This window comes from Ursus maritimus, unplaced genomic scaffold, assembly GCF_017311325.1.
Source record: "Ursus maritimus isolate PB19 unplaced genomic scaffold, ASM1731132v1 scaffold_34, whole genome shotgun sequence".
NCBI lineage: Eukaryota > Metazoa > Chordata > Mammalia > Carnivora > Ursidae > Ursus > Ursus maritimus.
The window spans coordinates 11,007,594-11,029,240 of NW_024426008.1; the positions used below are offsets into that span (position 1 = coordinate 11,007,594).

The 21,647-nt window shown below is 39.6% G+C and overlaps 1 protein-coding gene across 1 annotated transcript in view; it reads left to right on the plus strand.

Annotated features, from left to right (window-relative positions):
• The window catches only part of GNAQ (G protein subunit alpha q), a 299,640-nt gene that overhangs the window by 214,375 nt on the left and 63,618 nt on the right, over nt 1–21,647 (plus strand). The window contains exons 4-5 of the mRNA XM_040620227.1: nt 6,020–6,148; nt 8,750–8,879. Of these exons, the coding sequence (XP_040476161.1) occupies nt 6,020–6,148; nt 8,750–8,879 (259 nt within the window). The remainder of the gene's footprint in view (nt 1–6,019; nt 6,149–8,749; nt 8,880–21,647) is intronic.

A 21,647-nucleotide genomic window follows, 5' to 3' on the forward strand; every position in this document is an offset into this window, starting at 1 on the left:
TCTTGGTTTATTCAATTACCCTCCCAGTTATAGGTGATGGGGTTTTTTTCTCTTCAATTTTTTTTTTAAGATTTATTTACTTGAGAGAGAGAGGGAGAGAGGGAGCAGGGGGAGAAGAAGAGGAAGACAAGCAGACTCCCCCTCCGAGCAGGGAGCCCAACGTAGGGCTAGATCCCAGGACCCCAAGATCATGACCTGAGTGGAAACTGAGAGTTGGCCGGCTTAACCAACTGAGCCATCCAGGCGCCCCTTCTCTGTAATTTTAAAAAGATGTTTCAAACAAAAATAAGTTCTCATTACATGTCAGATTGGAGCATAAATTCAATTGGAAGGTGAACTCAAAACTGTTATTGACACACTATTGTCAAAAGAGAGGAACAATTGGAATTTTTTTTGGTGGGGGATAGTGGGGATGGGGGGGCAGAGGCCGAGGGAGAGAGAGAGAATCTTAAGCAGGCTCCACACTGAGCTCAGAGTCCAATGCTGGGTTCCATCTCAAGACCCTGAGATCATGACCTGAGCTGAAATCAAGAGTTGGTCCCTTAACCAACTAAGCCACCCAGGTGCCCTGAGTTAGAATTTAAAAAAAAACAAAACCCATATTCAAGAGAGGAAATGCCATAGTTAATTTGATTGGAGCTTTTATTTTAGTGACATTTAAGCTTCTCTCATATATTTTTACCATTTAAAATAATTATATCCCATTTCTGAATTTATTTATTTATTTTTTAAAGATTTTATTTATTTATTCGACAGAGATAGAGACAGCCAGCGAGAGAGGGAACACAAGCAGGGGGAGTGGGAGAGGAAGAAGCAGGCTCATAGCGGAGGAGCCTGATGTGGGGCTCGATCCCATAACGCCAGGATCACGCCCTGAGCCGAAGGCAGACGCTTAACCGCTGTGCCACCCAGGCGCCCCATGAATTTATTTTTTCTATAGCCAGAGGTGACCCTGAAGTTAAATATATAAGGAATTTAGTAGTTACAAGGTGTAATTACAAACTAACGAGCATGATTTCCTTAATCAAATCACTCATACTACAGAAGGATGTTTTATGGATAATCACCAAGGGTTAGAGACAGTTCAAACGAGTTCCCAGAAAATGACTCTGTCCAATATATACACATGTTCATTCCATCCCTAATAAACTTTACCATTTCTCCTCTTCATATAACCCTTTTATTGCCACATGTTGGTAAAGTTCTTTGCAGGCAGGGATTGTATCCTGGAGATCTCATACATAGCCTTAGCACCTACGATAATGTCATGGTCAAAATGTATCCATGAATTCTAGATGACCTTGCATTTTTCTCACGTAGGAAAGAAATGATTGAAATCTTACTACATGAGCTTTCTTGTTGCCTTGCTTTTCACTGAAAACCATCAGAAACCTGTTTCTTCCATTAAAGAGAGTATGTCATAATTGTCTGTCAGTAAGGCACCACTCCCTCTGTTTGCCCAGGGTTAGAGGGAATTCCAAGGCCTGAAAGCTTGATATTGACAGGCATGAAACGGATATACAAATTATTTTATTCTGTGGCCAGGACCTGCAAAAGAGCAGGAAGCACATCTGCTAAATGAAGTTAAATGATGCCTTTCCTCTCTGTGTTGTCTCTACATTCGTCAGAGGCATTTAAATTCAGAATTCAGTTCTTACATAATCAGGCCAATAATAGCCCAGCGAGGTAATTACATAAAGGCAGGTAGCTAACAACCCCCTTACTCCTGTGTTTTCTCGTAGAAGGTCTAATCTGCCATTCTAACCACTACTGCATTTTCCATAAAAATTGTCTTAATTTGGGTCATATGTTGAGCACCTGCTGTGTTCTAGGCTCTTGGCTAAGTGTCATTGATCAGACATGAACAAAGGTAGTCATGGTCCCTCACTCCACGGAATGGGAGAGTCCTGACGGGGCAGACACATGTGGAAAAATATTGAGGGTTTGTTTTTTTTTTTTTAATCAGTTACCAAGTTATCAATTACAAAATATCTCAAAGCAGCGGCAAGTTATTCAATCCCCATGGGTGGATTGGAGTATGGATTCATCAACTAAACCTTCCATTTTCTAGCACACTCTTAGACATGTCTCCTAGACAGTTAAATAAGTCCCGTGTGTACCATGGGAGATTTCTCTCCCTGACATCAGGAGAGAGCTACTGCCAGCCACTTGTTACACATACATTGCCTTGGAAATGTACCTTGTGCCTGTCACCATAGCAACACCCTGAGAATGACCTCAGCAGCCACTCAGAATCATTCCTACAAAACAAATTATAGCTATAATTAACTCTCCGAATTTACTCTGCAATATAAATTTGTTCAGACCTCGGTGTTTCTTTGTAAAAGGTTAAATGAATGGAATAATCCACCGCAAGCTCCCCCTCCCCCATACTCCACCCAGGTTTCTGCTCAGAATATGAGATGCTTCAATGGAAAGCACGGTTCAGTTCAGAAACTCTTCTGTTACCTTTTCTTAGAATGTGACAAGAATCAGCGCATGAGGATGTGCTGGTCCTACCGCTCCATAACCAGATTTCTGAAGGCACAGGAGTGGCTGTTTCCCCTAAGCAAATGTGAAAGGCAGACAGTGCTGTGATTCCAGAGCACGGGGGCACAGAGGTGGGGCTTCTGGAGGGAGAAGCTCTCCGTGCTGGCTGGCCTCTCCCTGGCAGTGGAAAATGCAGGACTCCGCGGCATCCACATTTCACCTGCTCCACAAATTGTCCACAACCTATCTTCAACCTTGGTGTGGCTGCTAAGACACCCAGACCTTCCCCTGGGAGCCAGTCACTTGTATGTCTTTTGTGTGGTTGGGGGGTTTGTTGCGGGGTTTTTTGTTTTGTCTGTCTTGCCTTGTTTCGGAGGTGTTCTGGGCTTGCCTTGGTTTGGGTTCTGGATAATGTACAACTAGCAGACCTCAGTGCTGTTCCTTCCAGCTTTTTTCTTTTGGGGAGCTAGATGAATACAACTTTAATCCTCCAAATTAAAGTGAGCCTTTCTCTCCACCACCCAACTGAGACAAAGCAAAGAGAATGTTAAGCAAGAGCTGTAGAAATGTATAGAACATCGTTAAGAGTCATTTCCTGGCTATGCAATTTGGTGTCACCTGGGCAGTGAACAGATAGAGCGTGACAAGGCGCAAGTCAGTGCTCAGTGTAAGTTTATTGTTATAAGGTTGTCGTTCCTCTTTGCAGACTGTGCCAACATTGAAAAGGAGCAAAAGAGAGACGAAGAAGGGAAAATATTCTTGCAAGTAGGAACACTTTAGGTATTCAGCTAGTATTTTTGTAGTGCCCTTGGTTCGTGGAGAGATACCATGAACAATATTTTTAGGGGAGTCAGTAAGCCCTTTTAAGTGGCTTTTTGGTCACAGAATCAATAACGTGATTCTGTCTTGTCCCATCATGGGCAGTGTTAGGATTTCCCACTTCGTGTGATGATTCTTTAAGTTCTATGCAAATACACATTCCTGTTTAAAAGTAGAGGGGCAACGAGTAGTCTGTTGCGTTCACCTTTGAGAACCAGAAAGCTGTGATTTCGCTTTACCACGGGCACACAATTCACCTTGTGTATGAGAATGAGCCACCCTCTGTCTGACCTCTGTGAACTGTAGTAAGCGAGCAGAAATGGTTTACTAGGCACCGCATTTCTGAGCCAGCTTGCCAACGTAAACTAGAAGTTCTCTGATTCCCCCGAATTGAGTTTTATACATAGTAGTTAAATAAATGGTGGTCTCGTGGGTTTTAAAAATGTACATTCACTTCAAGTTTTTCAAATCAGGGGGCTGGTAAATCAGAAAACTCCGTGTCTACAGACAAGCCAGTTGATTTTGTGTTTACAGTGTGATGAGCTGGTTTATCTGTAGAATTCTCGAGATACAAACCAACTCCCAGAACAAGGGCTTGTTAACCACATCAGATGCCTCCAACACCATGCCAAGATACTGACTAAAATTTTGGATCCAGTCCATTTTTCTTCCTGCCTCTCACACCAGTATTGTCCCAGCCTCCCCCAGCCTGTGTTCATCCTCTAGCCATTTTTGTAATAATTCAAGGTATCAGGCTAGTTCCTATCAGTCAGTAGAGAGCTAATTGCCAGCTAGAGAATCATTGATGTGTTTGGGATAAGGCCACTAGAATACTAATTAACTCATTACTTTGCATTAGGAATTTCCAAGATGATCCTTTCTTTTCTCTCAAAAAATTGATATTCCTCCAAAAAGGCAGTAATTTTATGTCTTCGTTAAAGTTACTTAGCTCTACTATTTTATGATCCATGAATCTTAGAGGATTAGTGCAATATTTCTTGTCAACACCCAATTTCAAATTTAATAATATAATTAATATGGAAACACCACTAATAACAATGATATTTAAATAATGCTAAGACTAAATACCAGCATAGGACATCATCTATCCATCCAACAAATATTCCTTAAGTACTATCTTCCAGGCACCCTTTTAGATTCTAAGGCAAAAATAACGCCGGGCAAGACAAAACCCTTCCCATAGGTAGGTCACATCAGCTGAATATTTGTGCACTTGCTGAGTTACGACACGCTCGGCACCAGGCATTTCCTGTTATTACCTTAGAACTCACTTTCTTGTTTTGTGGGCATAAAGGTGTTGAGATTCTAATCCTTTCTGATTCTATAGATGGGGCCACCTTTTCTTTAAGTCTTACTGATATGTTACTTTGTGTGTACACGTTGCAATCGTATGCTTTGAAACCAGACCTGTGCACCATCCTCTCCAGGGCCAAGGGGAGCGTAGCAAGCCTTTGAAATCATTAGGATGCCATGCAGAACCGTCCTTTTGCCCTGCTTGTCATTAATTCTCTCAAATCACGTCATTCTCAAAGTTGCAAAATATTTTTTGCAGTTTGAGAGAATGAAAGGTAAATGGAATATAACGTTTTTGAAAGGACAGAATTACTCTGATGGAGAACATATGTGTGGCTGCCAGGGGTTAGGCTTAGGAGAGGCAGGCTGTCCCCAGGACACTTTCTTTGCGGTGGCAGAACAGTTCTGTATCCTGATTGTGGTGGGAATTGCATGAATCTCTACATGTGATAAAATTTCACAGAACTTTACACCCCCCCCAAAAAGTGTGCGCGTCTGTGTGTGTGTGTGTGTGTGTAAGAACTAGTGAAATCTAAACAGATTGTAGTTGAGTTAATAGTATTGGATCAATGTCAGTTTCCTGGTTTTAATAATACATTGTCGGTGTAGAAGGTGTTATTATTGGGAGAAGCCGGGGGAAGGGTACAGGGGAACTCTCTGGAATATTTTTGTAACTTCTTGTAGTCAAAAATTATTTCAAAATGAAAAGCTTTTTTTTTTTTTAAGGAATGGAGAATAATCATATAAGCAGATAAATTTAAAGTTTAGGTGTGGTGACTCTAAACACTGGGAATATCTGACCTTAGACATTGTTAGCTCAGTAACCAGAAATCTCAACTCTTGTGGCTTCCCATTAATCACAAATGACTTAGATTTGGATAGAATTTAGGACATGGTATGCTGCTCTCCTCTCTTAGGGGAATAAGGAAATACATTCCAGAAAGAAGGCTCTGATATTCTGAAAAAAAAAAATATATCCTGACCTTATGTATAACTCTGTTATCTGTTTATTTATACAAATATACATTAAAAGTTATGTAAGTAATTCAAAATCTGTTTGCTTTAAACTCCTGCGTTACCTACCAGCCCTGCTAAATAAGCAGAAAGTAGAAGACTCATTTCATTTCTTTTCCCCCTCTACTTTTTGTATGGGTTCTAAGTGATAGAGAAGAAACGAGAAAGCCTGTGAACCAGATAATCCATAGATGGGTTACCTTGCTGTGGCCAATGGAAGGTTGACTTTATCTTTCAACTTTCCAGATTTCTCTATCCCTTTCTGATATTTTCCTTCCTCTTCTCCACCTCTCTTTTACGATTTATTTTTGCCCTTCCATTTACAGAGGCAGATTTGGCATGATGGTGTCCTAACGCTCTCATTGTGTCTTCCCTCCTCTAGCTATCTTAATGACTTGGACCGCGTTGCTGACCCCGCCTACCTGCCTACGCAACAAGATGTGCTTAGAGTTCGAGTCCCCACCACAGGGATCATCGAATACCCCTTTGACTTACAAAGTGTCATTTTCAGGTAGTAACTGAGTCCATAAAACCCACCTTCCAGCTCCTGTGCCTTGAGTAGTACATTTGGGGAACTCTACAAATATTAAAATCGTGTGGAGACTTTAAAACAATATCACCTGTAGACCAATTATATCATCATTAGATACACAAATGAAATAATATGTTCCAGAAAGAGGAGGCAGAGGAAAGATGTATGGGCAGGTTTCTCATTTCAGATTCAATCACCAAGAAATCAATGAAATCTTAAGTTTGCTGGTGGTTGAACAAAATCAGTCACTTAAACATTGGTCCTGACTATTATTCTTTGAGAACTGGTCCTGACTGTTCTTTGAGTCACATTTTAATTGTGATTACAATGGATATATTTTTAGATTTGTATAAGATATGAATGACCTTATGACCCTACTAATAATAGAAACTGTATGATGTCAGAAGCTTTCATGTTGTTTCCTCCAAGTCTCTGCTGGTACCAGTGCAGAATTCTTTAGTAGCAATAAAAATATGGGATGTTTTATATTCCTGAAATAACTCGCTTGAAAATTTTTAAAATACATAATTTTGAAAATGGATTGATGAGCCTAGTCTAAATTTATATAGGAAAATACAATGAAAAAATCTGCTACTGTTCTGTCTGGGTAATACTTCAGAAAAGCATTTTAATTTTTTTAAGAAGAGAAAAAATAAATAATACCAATGTGCTTTCATTTAATCTCTTATTATACAATCACTCAGTTTTACCTCTAGGTAGAATACAAACCACATTGTGCTTTGAGAAGTGAAGCCATGTGAATAGGTCTTTAAGCATGGAGAGTTGAGTTCTTTGGGGAGCTTATCCCATTGAAGACAACTATGGTCACTACAGGGACATGAAATAGGAGTTATGTGACTCCCACTGGGTAACTGCCACATGGCTCAGATGAGCAGGCCCTCAAAGCACTGTGGGTTTTATTCTAATCAGTCTCTGCCCCTGTAGTCAGGTCTGGCTGCCATATGCCACTCTAATACACATATCTGTAAAGCGGGTGGCATTTTAGAAATATTTCCGAACCTCATTTTTTTTCCATCTAAAATGGTTGCATTGCATGATCACCAAGGTTCCTTATAGCGCCAGCATGCTGGATTACTTAAGCTTTGAGTTCTTAGCATTTGGAGATCTTTCCGTTTGGAACACCCCAATTTCCTACCGCTTAGAACTGTACTACAGAATATTTTCAGAAGACATAGAGCATTTCATAGAGATTTTCATCTCTTAATTGTTTTGTAATTAATAGTGAATTCTGAAACAAGGTTACTCTTATATCTTGTTTTTACTACACTTTGTTCACTAGCTGTAAAGGACTTTTTTTTTTGCCACTACAGTAAAAGTAATGATTAAGAAGAATAATTTCCTGCCATCATCAAAAGCATCTTATAAGACTCAGTGTGACAGGGTTTTATAGAATGAGGATTTCATGTAAATGAGTAATGAATTATTTACTTGGAATGAGGGAAGAGCTAGAATTTGGTATTTCTAAAGAATTAAAAACTCTAGTTTTGATGTCCATAGTTCACAGGTCTCCCAGAATCCATTGCTGTGCCCCTTACGTATTTCTTCTGTGCCTTAGAGAACTTTTAGAAGCAATCACCAGAAGATCCTTGATTTCTTGGTTTGCATTTAATGCGTAGAGGCAGGAAAAGACCAGGAATAACTTCAGTTTTCAACAAATGCTCAGAGAGCCCTCCTTTCATTCTCTGAAAGTATTTTATCCTGCAAACATTGTGCACATTTTAGTCAAGATACGGATTGAACAATTTGAGGAAACTTGGCTTCAGTGCCAACTATTGCTTCATATTTTCATACAAACATTAAAACTCAAATTAATTGATGTCAGCGTTGGTTCCTAACCAGTAACTCAGCACATCGTTGATATGTTAAAAACAAATCCTTGAAAGAGTTCAGCTCATGGCCTCTTGAAGCATCTTGATGTTTTATATGCTTCACTTCTTAGCAGGTTAGCAAGTGTGTTTGCATAAGGCCAATTACACCATGATACCCAGAATGACTGGCTCTGTCCCAAATTATTGTCAGTATTGGAAGGAGAAAACAAGTCAAAATACTCCAGGATAAGTATCTGTGTTTAGTTAAACCATCCCATATACCCGTATTGAAATACATAGCATCTTGTATCTTTTAAATGTATTTGCAGTCCTTTCTAGTGTCCTTTAGAAATGCACAAGGATCTTCATTCTCATTTTCTAGAAAAAGAAACTGACATCAGTACTTGCCATTAGAGCTTACCGCGAATAAAGCATATTTTGTTTCTGACTCTTGTGTGCATGATTAAGTAAATCACCATTTTGCTTTACTTGGCATAGGATTTTTTACAGAGTTATTGTTTTCATACAAATCAGATAACTTTCTTATAACCACAATGGTTTATTACCCAGAAGGGCTTGGCTTGGATTGTTAGGTAACAGAAAATTAGTAGGTGTCCAAGAAGTATTAATTGAATGGACTTGGATGACCATTTTCTTTAGAGTGTTTTTCCTAAGTGTGTAAGTAAAGCTGTGTTTTTATTGGTCTTTTTTTCTTTATAAGCTATTAATATGAATATTGTTAACCTTGCAGAATGGTCGATGTAGGGGGCCAAAGGTCAGAGAGAAGAAAATGGATACACTGCTTTGAAAATGTCACCTCTATCATGTTTCTAGTAGCGCTTAGTGAATATGATCAAGTTCTCGTGGAGTCGGACAATGAGGTGAGTGCTCTTTGGACAGGCAATGGATTATCATTTCAATATCTGATACAAATAAGAGGATGTAGGGTGTGAAACATGGGGTAAACTGATTTCATGGTTTTTTGACTACTGAGTTGGGGATTATTTTAAATAATAAAAATAACCCTATGGTAGCACGTGGTATAATCAGACTGTAAACTCTTTTGTCAGATGTATGAGCAGGTCTGTGTGTTGAGGTCTAATTAGACCCTATTTTATATGCTTAACACTGTGTAGATGCTCTGAAAATGAAAATAACATAGAAATCCCCAGGCTAACCCTCACATCATTTTCTAGCCCTCTTCCTACAGGATGGAGCTGGGAGTGTTGCAGTGAGTCAGCCTGTTTTGTTTTCATTTTGTTTAAATCATTGTTTGTGTGTTGGGTGGGTCCCAAAGAGTACTCAAAACCTCTCTTGGCAAATGTGAGTGACTTTGCAGCTGGGCTCTAGATCAGTTCATTGTGGAGCCAAGAAGCGTCTTGGTGACGTGGCTGTTCTGCTCTTACAGAATTCTGTAGGCTGTGGCATCATTTTGTCTCTACTAGAGCGATTGGAAAAAATATCCTTGATATGCCTGTCTGGAGAATCGATTCACTATTGTCATCTTCTCCCCATTATGTGAAAACCTAACAGGTATAAATATGGATTTTGAGGATGATAAAGTCTCAATAATGAGAGTTGACTATGGAGGATAATACAGGGGCGTAGAAAACTCGCTTTGAGCTGGAGTTCAGTGCGTGTGTTGGGGGAATGGAAAAGATGCCTGATAACCTGTTAGAGGCAGAAATTGCAGACGGACACGCCAGTAGTATCAAATATCGTTCTAATAGGATAGAAAACAAAGAGAAGGAAATGAGCTATTTCCAATAGCTGATTAAAATATAAACTGGCATATTAAAATACACTTTTAGTTCTATACATTTTTTGATATAGAATAATTCTGGTTTCTGGTCCTTTTAAATGTTTTCTTTTTCTGCAGGTATTAATATGTGTATAAAAATACATGTCCAATTTCTTTTTGTATGCAGCGTTGATAAAGAGTTTGGGAACCGATATCCCCGATAGAGCTGAGGTACCTGTTCATGCATATCAGAATCCTTCCAGGGGTGCAAGTCTGTGGGCTTCTGAATCAAAGAACTTTGTAAGAATGTTTTATAAGCCGTTTGCCCTCTGTAGTTGTAATGAAAAGTGCCCGCTAAGCAAGCTAAAATCTGTGACAATCAGTTACCAAAATCTAAGGTAGGCAGTTACCATCAGAATACAGCTCTAATCTGTTGGTATGTATTTCTGTCTTTATATCTGTGTTCATTTGTTGTTCCGTCATCCTTGGATGGAGTGTTTTGAATATCGTGCATATCTGGGGAACAGAATAAGACATTTCTGCTATCTTTGAAAGTTGAATCAATCTAGAAAATGTTTTGAGGGCTTGTCTACTGTGTGCTAGGTACCAGAGTATCTAAAGAGATACGAAAATGAAACCTAAATTACCTTTGCCCAGAGGGACCTTGTAAGAGATCCATCCTTTTGTTAGAATGGAGAGTATGGGGAGAGGAAGGCCTTAGTTATATAGGTCATGATCTCTCTGCTTTAATTTGCTGTCCAGTAAGATAAAATTGGAGACATTTATCAAAAGAACGCGTAGCTTTATTTCTTCTGTCACTGTTTATAGCTAGAGAAACGGAAGTGTTTATCGATACACATTTTATACAAGACAAGTACATTATGTCTATAAGACATATATAATGTGACTTAGTGCTCATTAATTTACCACTTTAAAATTTACAAAACAGAAAAGAAAGTCAGTTCCTTAGATAGCTCATCATCTAATTCTACTGCATAAACCCAGTCCTTCAATTATCTGGACATCACAGATTATTTATCCCACTTTCACCCAACATTGCTTATGGATATCTGGTTTTAATGTAAAAATCTATTATTTTATATTAATTAGAATAAGATGACATTGTCTTGATCAGATATAACTAAAGTCTCAGTAACTTACCATTCAATGGCATTGCAGGCATCTAAAAATATTTTGCCAGTTCCATTGATTCCTACAAATTAAGATAATCTGTTATCTTTTTCATTAGGACTCCCAGATCACTTGTGAATATTTTTAAAGCCTACCTTCTAATTCTGTGAGATAAAAGTCGTTCATGGTGCTCTTTTCTCAGACCTTAAGTCAAGCCTGTTGGTAATATTGCAGACGATCTTCAGCATAGTGAGAACAATGCTGCTTATTAATTACTTCGTCTGTGTTGACCACAGCCATCACTGTTGGTAATTAGGGAACACCATCAAAAGTAGTTTTTAATGTCAGGTTGTAGTCACATTCTTTTTTTTTTTTTTTTTCACTTGAACTAATATATGAAAATGCTGTTGCCTCTCCGCTTCCTTAAATTATTAAGGAAATTCAGAACTATAGAATTCCACCTTCCCCAAATTTTCTGGTTTTGGTGAGACAAAACTGAAATAAGCTCTTGAAACCTTTTGTTCTTCGTTTTGAAATCTGATGGTCATCACTTCTATCCAAAGCAGACATTGTGGTACCTCCCTTGTATATATTTGTGGGAAACACTGGGAAATGGCTACTGACAGCCTTCCCCTTTGGTCCCGGAGAACTCTGGGAAATGCGCTGCAGGCCACAGGCAAAAGCACCTGAAGGACTTTGGATGATTGCTTCTGCTTTTCATATTTCTAAAACTTTGTGTTTTCATCTTTAAGGTTCTTATGTAGATCTGCTTTTGTCTTTCTAGATTCTCAGCCTTTCTAGGGTTTGGGGATTGAGTTTCTTTATCGTTTTTCTCCAGAGAGGGACAAATATCATCAAATAGAGTGAGACTGATTAGGATTGTCAAGCCGTGTTGATTTGCGCATTCCCTTTGCTGTAAATTTCCCTGTGATAACACAGTAGCACAGAGCCAAGTGCTCTCCTGTAGTCCTCCCGTGCCTGTATTATTACCTCAGCGCCCCTGAGAGCCAGAGCACACATTGAGGCAGCCCCATAACACATTTAAGTTTATCAGCATGTATCCATACTCTGTCTTTTAATCTTGATTTTTCTGATTTTCTGTTACATGAAATATCTGAGCACTAATACAACAGTAATTTCTCAGACCTTGACTCAGGGGCTGTCTTACAGACTGTGCTCTTAAGAGAATCTCAGACTTAGGCCTTTTCTCCTCCACCTCCTTTCTGAATGTGCACTTCTAACTTAAATTAATCCTTTTGAAATGGTCACAACTCATTATGTCTTAGTTTTAATAAAACATCGAGATAGTTCACACACCTCAAGCGTTCCTTTGAACCAAGATAGATTCCCCAACACTGCTTTCCATCAACACTCATTCTTGAAACCTGATTCTTGGAGTGCCTCAGCTGATTTTAAAAATAAATAAAGGAGAGAATAGGCGTTTATAATACCTTAGCACTTTATGCCTGTTCAAAACTTTCTTAAATCATCACTCGTCTGCATCTCCTGCGGGGTCATCCCTGGGAGGTGAGAAGATCAGGTTTGTTGGTAATGCAGTCTAACAATGAAAATGACAAGAATGGAGAGATTAAGGCCCATGGTCAAGGTCACCCAGGATCTAAACCCAGACCCTTTTAGACCAGCTTGCTTCCCCCTCCTTCACAGTGTCTTCCAGAAGTAAAAGACAAATTCGGAGGAAAAGCAAAGGGGGCTATTAACATATCTAAGAACATGAAGTCACATGACAATCCTGCCTTTGCAAGAAGGAATTGAAAAACCCTCCTCTGCCTGTGTGTCTTTATTATACTCACAGATGACAGTAGACCGGCCAGAGATCCTTTACTGGTGGGTCAGAGTTCCTGTATGGCTCATTTGATTTTGAACTGTTTATTTATTTGTTTGTTTGTCTGTCTGTCTGTCAGAGAGAGAGAGAGAGAGAGCACAAGCAGGGGGAGCAGCAGGCAGAGGGAGAGGGAAAAGCAGGCTCCCTGGGGTCATGACCTGAGCTGAAGGCAGCCACTTAACCGACTGAGCCACCCAGGTGTCCCTGATTTTGAACTATTATAAAACAATAGTCTAAAATATGCATTTCCTTCATAGATTTCTCCTCTACTGGGTTTCGAAATGAATGCATTTTGAAGTTATTCGGCTAAAACCAAAGTCTGAACATTTTCCTTAAAAGCGTGAAACCTGTACTTTGTTCTGCTCTAAAAACTTCAAGTGAGTTTTGGGAATTTTCTTCATAGAAAATTCAGCGTTGGTGAGGAAATGACTAAAAATTGAGAAAAAAATTCCAACCCCTGAGGGAAGATCTATAGGAGACTTAGAAGTAGTTACAAGCAAGAGCTGAGCTCACGGCGTCCACTCTCAGTTGGATTGGCCTTCACGTCCTGTATTGATCTTAAATTATGGAACCGGAAACTTCATCTTGCTCCTCAGCCTTTGGCATACTCGGCTCAGATTCATGGCCTGATTACCAAGGATCTTCCTGAAAGATGTCCCACTTTTTTATATTTTTAACTCTTTTTCCCATTTCCTCGTTCCTTTGTTCACTTTTAGCCACCTGTCTCTTTTTTAAACCCCTTCCCCTTCATCCTTCAGACTTTCTGCTTCCTCATTACCATACTCCTCCACCTCTCTGCTCAGACGGCTTGAAGGAAGCTAGGAAGACGTTTTCTGATCACCATCTGTGAGTTAGAACCAGAGATCCACACTCGGTGCTGGTAAGGGCGCTGAAATCAGGAGTCAGACACTTAATCGACTGAGCCACCCAGGGGCCCCTATGCAATATTCTTTGTAAGACGAATTATATTATATGAGAAAGGCAGATTGCCAAAGAGTGTATATGTAATGTAATCTGATTTCTATAATTACATCATATAATTATTACAGGGAAGGTTGTTAACCCTCCCCTCCCAAAAAAGAAAAGAATTTGGAAAATTTTCTACCGCCCCCAGCACATAAACAGTGATGCTCATTGTTGCTAGTCATAGTGTTACAAATAACAACTGAAACAATAATTTTTTAAAAAATAAAATAAGATTTGGGGTGCCTGGGTGGCTCATTCGGTTAATCCTTAGCAGCCTTCACCTTAGGTCATGATCCCAGGTTCCTGGGATCAAGCCCCACATGGGGCTCCCTGCTTAGCAGGGAGTTTGCTTCTCCCTCTGCCCCTCCCCCTGCTCATGCTCTCTCTTTCTCGCTCTCTCTCAAATAAATAAATCTTTTTAAAAACTTAAAGTAGGATTTCAGATTGGAATTTTAGCTCTGCCATTTACCATCTCTGTTTTTCTTCTGGATTATCATTTTTTTACTGACTTACATGAGTTCCTTATATTCTTTGAATGTGAGCCTTTGTCATATGCATTGCAAACATCTGCTTTGCAGATTGCCAGTTGTTAATAGTGTCTTTTGATGAGCAGAAGTTGTGTTTATGAAGATTTCCCTTTACGGCTGTAGAGTAGCACATGTGTGTCTACAAATAGGCGTAAGAGATAGGATCAAGTAAATCACCTAAAAAGTCTGGATGGAAGGGCAGTAGGGAATGGAGGGAGAGATGATGAATTAAAATGCCAGTGACAGAACCAGGTACCCATCCTAGCAGTGGTTCACAGAATGTAGTCAAGCATCGCTTAGCAATAATAAAAGGAGGTAATTATGGCCCATTAGACGATTCATTTATCTTTAAAACAAGTTAGCTTCTCTCTGTACTGAGCTACTCCTGCACCTTCACAAGGAGATGCCATGGGAGGGAGGAAGTTCCATGCACAATAATATCCCTCCAGGAAACCAATAGTAGAATTCACAGGGCTGTCTCTAAGCCTCTCTCAGTGTACGTTGGTGCCGTAACATCAGAGGTGACCCTGGGCCGGTACTGAGTGGTCTAAACACGCAGCTTGGTGTAAGAACAAGAGTGAGAAGAGCTAAGGAGGTGCATTTTGTTTTTAGAAACTATTTCAGTGATACAAGAGAGCATAAAATTCTAGAGAATTTACTTGCTTTAAATATTTATCTTCATAGAAATAAAATGATACAGATGCAAAGACATTACATAACCTTGGAATCATTTCTCTCCTTCCCCAAAAGTCACTGGCTTCAAGTTGGCATTGTGCATATTTTTTCACTTTTTTACTACATATGTATATGTCATTAAGCAATATGTAATATTGGATGCTTAGTATTATTCGTGATTATAAATTATATTTAGATGATTTCATTTTGCAGTGTGTTTTTTTTCCTTCATTCAACATTGTTGTTGAGATTTTTTTTTTATATTGCTGCACATGGCTTTAATTCACTTACTTAGACTACCATCTAGTTCCATTGTGTGACTATGCCCTACTGTGTTACACGTGCTTCTCAACCAGCAAGGTGGTTTTCAGTGTGGGTTACCTTTTCCCACCCTTGCCTGTTCTCCCCCTCACTCCAACCCCCAATGGAGTTGTCCTTTTTTTTTTTTTTTAATTAGATTTTTTTTTTTTTTTATTCGACCGAGAGAGAGACAGCCAGCGAGAGAGGGAACACAAGCAGGGGGAGTGGGAGAGGAAGAAGCAGGCTCATAGCAGAGGAGCCTGATGCGGGGCTCGATCCCGGAACGCCGGGATCACGCCCTGAGCCGAAGGCAGCCGCTTAACCGCTGTGCCACCCAGGTGCCCCTGGAGTTGTCCTTTTTTAACTGGCATATACACTTTTTAAATATATTCTGGTTATTATTGTTTGCCAGTTATACATATAAAAATTAGCTCTTAGTGCATGGCTTGTCTTTTTGCTTTGTTGCTTATGGAAGATCTTTAATCTTAATGTAGTCAGCTCACTCAATTTCCTTTATCGGTTGTATTATTGTATTTTCTTCAGAAATATTTTTTCTTCCCCTAGAATATGAAGACATATCCTTTATTTTCTATTAAAAGTTACAGGACTTTACTTTCATAGTTTTTTTTTTTTTCAAGGTGGGGCGGGGGGAGGAGGGGCTAGGGGGGTGGAGAGAGAGAGAGAGAGAGAGAGAGAGAATCCCAAGCAGGCTCCATACCTAGCGCAGAGCCAGAGGCGGGGCTCAGTCTCACAACCCTGAGATCGTGATCTGAGCCAAAATCAAGAGTTGGGCGGACATGTAACTGACTGAGCCACCAAGGTGCCCCTTCTTAGTTTTTCTACACACCTTAAGTGATTTTTTAGTATGACAGGGGGTAAGGATTTCATATTTTCTTGCTATCTATCTGTTCAATTGATTCAGTGCCATTTATTGAATAGTAAATCCATCATCCATCTCTACTGATGGGTTTTTTTTACGTTTTTCTTTTTAATTGTGAAATATATACATACATATAAAGAAAAATACGCAAATTCAAAATTATAGCACGATTCATTGCAAGGCGTCTGTGTGTCCAGCATCCCAGTCAGGAACCAATGCCAAGACCACAGAAGCCCTGGTAGTGCCCCTTCTCTAGCAGGTACCACTGTTCTTGAAGGGAGTCACTTCTTTGCTATTCTCTTTAGGTTTAATCCTTAAATATGTATCCCTGAACCCTAAATTTTTACCTGTGTTTAACTTTTATACAAAGGGAACCAAATGGTGTGTTTTTGAACTTTTATACAAACTTTTGTGTCTAGCTTCTTTTGCTCAAGATTATACTTTGTAAGGTCTATACACTTTATATAGTTTATTCATTTATAATTCATTCATTGCCATGTAGTATTCTGTTGCGTGAAAATACCACTTTCCGTTTATCCATTCTACTGTTTATAGACTTTTCATGTGTTTGCAGTGTGGGGTTATTACAAATGGTCTGAATGTTCAGAGAAACATCTCTTGGTGCACACAGGCACACATTTTTATCGGACATACCTAGGAGTAGAATCCCAGGCACATAGGGAATACGTGTCTTCAACGTTAGTAGATAAGGCAAGAGTATTTTCCGAAGTGAATGTACCAGTGTACACTCCCACTACTCACGTCTGAAAGTTCCTTTTACTTGCCACTGTTTTTCAATTTAGCTCTTCTGGTGGCTAAAGACCTGAGCTATAGGCCTTGCATGCACCTGTTTCCTTGGGCATACCTTCACTCCTGGTGCCAAGCAGTGGTGGTTCACTAGAGCCCCATTCCGTCTGGCTCTCAGCTGCCACCTCCAGAATCAGCAGCTACCCCTGGGAAAAGAGGCCCCAAATCCTGGGGTCACTTTTCTAGACCTTTCCTTCCCCAGATCTTGGCCTGGTACTTCTTCCCAACTTTTCAGCTCTCTGACACCCTTAAGCAAATGTATTTTTCACTGTGTTATTTCTTCTGGTTGTCCTCCTTCCCACCGACATTAATGATATGTGAGACGCATGTCAGGTTTTACTACATCTGTGGTTCTTTCTCTGGGTTTTCTATTTGGTTGATCTGTTTACTACTCCTGTACCAATATAAAGTTATCAAGTCACTAGTTTTGTCATAATCTTGATATCATCAAATCTTCCTACCTTGTTGTTCTTCAGAATTTTCTTAGCTATTCTCGGTCATTGACTCTCTCTCTTGTAAATTTTAATTTCATCTGATCAAATTCCAAAAAACAAATACGATTGGAATTTTAATAAACAGATAGATAACTTTGAGGTTAGGCTTTCAACTTTGCAGTATTGAATTTTACCATCCGTAAACAGGACAGGGTATAGCTCACCATTGATCATTTAAAACACCGCTCATGTCATTGTATGTGGTCAGTTTTTATGAATGTTCCACAGGTGCTTGAAATTGTGATTTCATATTTTTGGGTACAAGGTTCTATATTATGTCTATTAAAACAAACTTGTTAATTGAATTATTCAAATCTTCTAAATCCTTACTCATTTCTTGTCTGTTTGATTAATTACTGACAGTTACTTTTTTATTGTTTTTATTATTTTATTTACATAGGCACATATAGAACAACATATAAATGATAAGTGTTCAGTGTGAGGAATTATCACAGAGTGAACACATCCATGTAAGTACCGTCTGCTACAAGGGATAGACATTATTAGTACCCCAGAAGCTCCCTTGTGCCCCTTTCCAATTATAGCTTCCCCTGCTTCCCCCCAGGAGTAACTCCTATTTTGACTTCTAACACCATAGTTTTGCCTATTTTGAACTTAATATAAATGAAATTAAATGCATTCTCATGTGTCCACTTCTTGTATTCAAAATAACTTTTGTTAGATAAATTCATGTTGTTGTATGTCACCAAAGTTTTTCATTTTTATTACTTTATATCATTCAATTAAATGAATATACCACAGTGTGTCCATCCTATTTTTGGTGGCCATCTGAGTGGTTTTGTCTTTGCAAGTGTTGTGAATAATGCTGCCATGACTATCCTTTTCATGTTTTTTGGCTTATATGTGCCTGGTTTTCTGTCGGGTCAGAATAGAATGGATAATTCACAGTGACTGTATGTGTTCATCTGTTGTGGATACCGCCTGTGTTCATTTTCTAGGGCTGCTGTAACAGATCACAGGCTTGGTGGGTTACAAAATAGAAATTTGTTCTCACAGTTCCCGAGGCTGAGGCGCCAAGTCTAAAATCAAGGTACCCGCAGGGCTATGCTCACTCCGAAGGCTGTGGAGGAGAATCTCCCTTTTCTCTTCCTCTTTCAGCTTCCCTTAGCATTCCTTGTGGTTGCCTAGCTCAGCTCTCTTCATCTGTCTTCCCTTAGCCTTCTCCTCTCTATCCGTGCCTTCTCTTCTGTGCTCTCTTGGGAGGACACTTGTTGGATTTAGGGCCCACCCAGATAATCCAGGAGGATCTCCTCTCAAAATCCTTAATTATGTCTATGAAGACATTTTTTCCAAAGAAGGTCACATTCACAGGTTCTGGAGCAAAGGGTGTGGACATACCTTTTTGAGGGTAACCATTCAACCCACTGTGCCGCCCGTTTGAACTTTGGAAACAGTTTACACTTCCACCCACGGTATGTGTGTGTTCTGCTTGGTCCATATTCTTACCAGCATAGATACGGTGAGCTTTTAAGTTTCAGTCATTATCTTGGGTGTGTAGTAGCGTCTCATTTTGGTGTGAATTTGCATTTCTCTAATTACAGTGAGATTGAATACTTTGTATATGTTTTTTACCATTGGATATCCTCTTCTTGAAGTGCCTGTTTGATTCCATTATCAGTTTCTGTTGGTCTGCTTTTAAAAAAAAATATTAATTTAGAGGTCTTTGTATATTCTTGATACAAATCCTTTGTAAGTTATCTGTATTGCAAATAACTTCTGCCAGTCCATGATTTGCTTTTTTACCACCTTAAATGATATCTCTTTTTTAAGGATTTTATTTATTTATTTTAGAGAGGGAGAGAGAGAGAGAATGCCAGTGGGGTGGGGGGGGCAGAGGGGGTGGGAGAGGGAGAATCTCAGGCAGACTCTTCGCTGAGCGAGGAGCCCCACCCTGGGCTCAATCTCATGACCCTGAGATCATGACCTGAGCCCAAACCAAGAATTGGATGCTTAACCGACTGAGCCATCCAGGCACCCCTTAAATGATATCTTTTGATGTGGCCAATTAATTGGTCTTTTAAGCTCTATCCTTTATATGTCCTCCTTAAGGAATCTTTCCCCCTAGTTGTAGTGCATAGCATTTATATTTTGGAAATGGCCATCTTAACGTGGTATTTGCTATAATTTTTTAGGTCTTGAATTATATTGCCTACATAATTTCACCTTTTTTATTTTGTCAGTTGTAATTACACTTAGAAATAAAATACTAATATTAACACCAGCATTTTAACATTATAAAGGTAAATAACCACTACCGTGTAATTTTTCCATGATCGTAACATCACTTGGGTAGGAATTACCCATTTACGTAGTTTGGGACATTGGAGAAAATGGAAATATATTAAACTTTTATTTTAAGGAATATGTTTCTTTTAGATAAATGCGATAAAAAATATATATGTAAAATAACAATGATATACATTGTATACTATATATCAAGTTACCCTGCCAATCTTTTGTCATAAAAATATTTGTATAGCTTGATTGGCTCATAAAAGTCTACAGTAATGAATCCCTGAAAAGAAGAAAAAAAGAAGGAAAAAAATGTCCTCTAACTTTTCTGGGGGGAAAACAATAAAGCCAACTGGAAAGCCACGCGTGGGGTTTTTTTTCCCCCCTCACTGACTGAGTTGTTTTAAACCCTCCCACTTGGGTTGTAAACTTGTCTACTTTAATTCCACACCTCCGTTTTTTATATTTGCAGATTTCATTATTATGTCCATGATAAGTTTGCAGTTTGTATGTGTTCCTGATGAACAGTTCTGTCGTCAAGAAGATGGGGTTTTTTTGGTTTTTGTTCTTTTTTTCTTCCTTTAAGTCCAAGTGCTCTTTGCTGAAATAAAGCAGTTATGCAAGACCCAGACCGGAAGTGCCCGTGTCCTGCCTTTCGGTCTGGTGAGTCACAGAAGAGGCTGTGTTTTCCTAAGAGGTGGGGACCGAGCAGGAGGAAGGCAGTCAGCCGGTGGCAGCAGCAGAGAGCCAGGGCAGCACTGGGCAGACACATGCAGGAAGCGAGCTGAACAGGTTGTTACTAACTCGGGAGCGAAAGAGTATTTCGGGAGCCGTGTCTGTAGTGACAGAAGGTCTAGCCATGGAAAAAGTGGAAGAGATTAAATTGAGGGTTTTTTATTAACAGCTTATTGAGATATAATTCGTATACCATCCAGTTCGCCCTCTTAAAGTGAACACTTCAGTGGATTTTAGTATATTCATAGAATTATACGAATGTCACCACTATCTAATTTTTTTTTTTTTTTTTAAATACAAAACAGACTTTATACTTCAGAGCAGTTTCAGGTTCACAGCAAAACTGAGTGGAAGATTTCCCATAGGCCCTCTTCCCCCGCACATGCATAGCCTCCCCCACAGGGGATTTGTCATATTTATTTGTCACACTTGATACATTTGTTACAATTGATGACCCTGCATTGACATGTGATGATCATTCAAAGTCCATAGTTTCCTTCAGGGTTCACGCTTTCTATGGATTGTTGTACATTGTGTGGATTTTGACAAATACGTAACACCATGTATTCACATTCTAGCAGACAGAATGGTGTCACGGCCCTGAAATCCTCTGTGCTCCGCCTATTCATCCCTCCGCCCTCCCCCCCCCTCCTACACTCTGGCAACCACGGATTTTTTACTGCCTCCAGAGTTTTGCCTTTTCCAGAATGACATAGAGTTGGAATCCTACAGTATGTAGCCTTTTCAGACTGGCTTCTGTCACTGAGCGATATGCATTTAAGACATATCTGCTTTTTGTGGCTTGGTGGCGGGTTTCTTTTTAGTACTGAACAGTATTTCATTGGAGGGAACACACCACAGCGTGTTTCTCTCTCCACCGTTGGAAGGGCACCGTCGCCGCTTCCAGGATTTGACAACTTTGAATAAAGCTGCTGACAACATCACGTGCAGGTTTTTGGGTGGACATAAGTTTTCATCTCCTTTGGGCACATACCAAGTTTGCAGGATTGTGTAAGAGTATGTTTCGTTTTGTAGGAACCGGTTCAGCTGTCTTTCCAAGTTCCTGTGCCGTTTTGCCTTCCCACCAGCAGTGAGTGCAAAGTGCTGCTTCTCCGCCTTTGCTGGTGTCTTTGCTCCACTTTGGCCATTCTAATAGATGTGTAGTGATATCTCTTTGTTGTTTAAGTGTCATTTCTCTGATGTCCTATGTTGTAGAGCATTTTTGCATATATTTGTTATTTTGCATATCTTCTTTGGAGAGTTGTCTGTTCAGGTATTTGGTCCATTTTTAATCTGG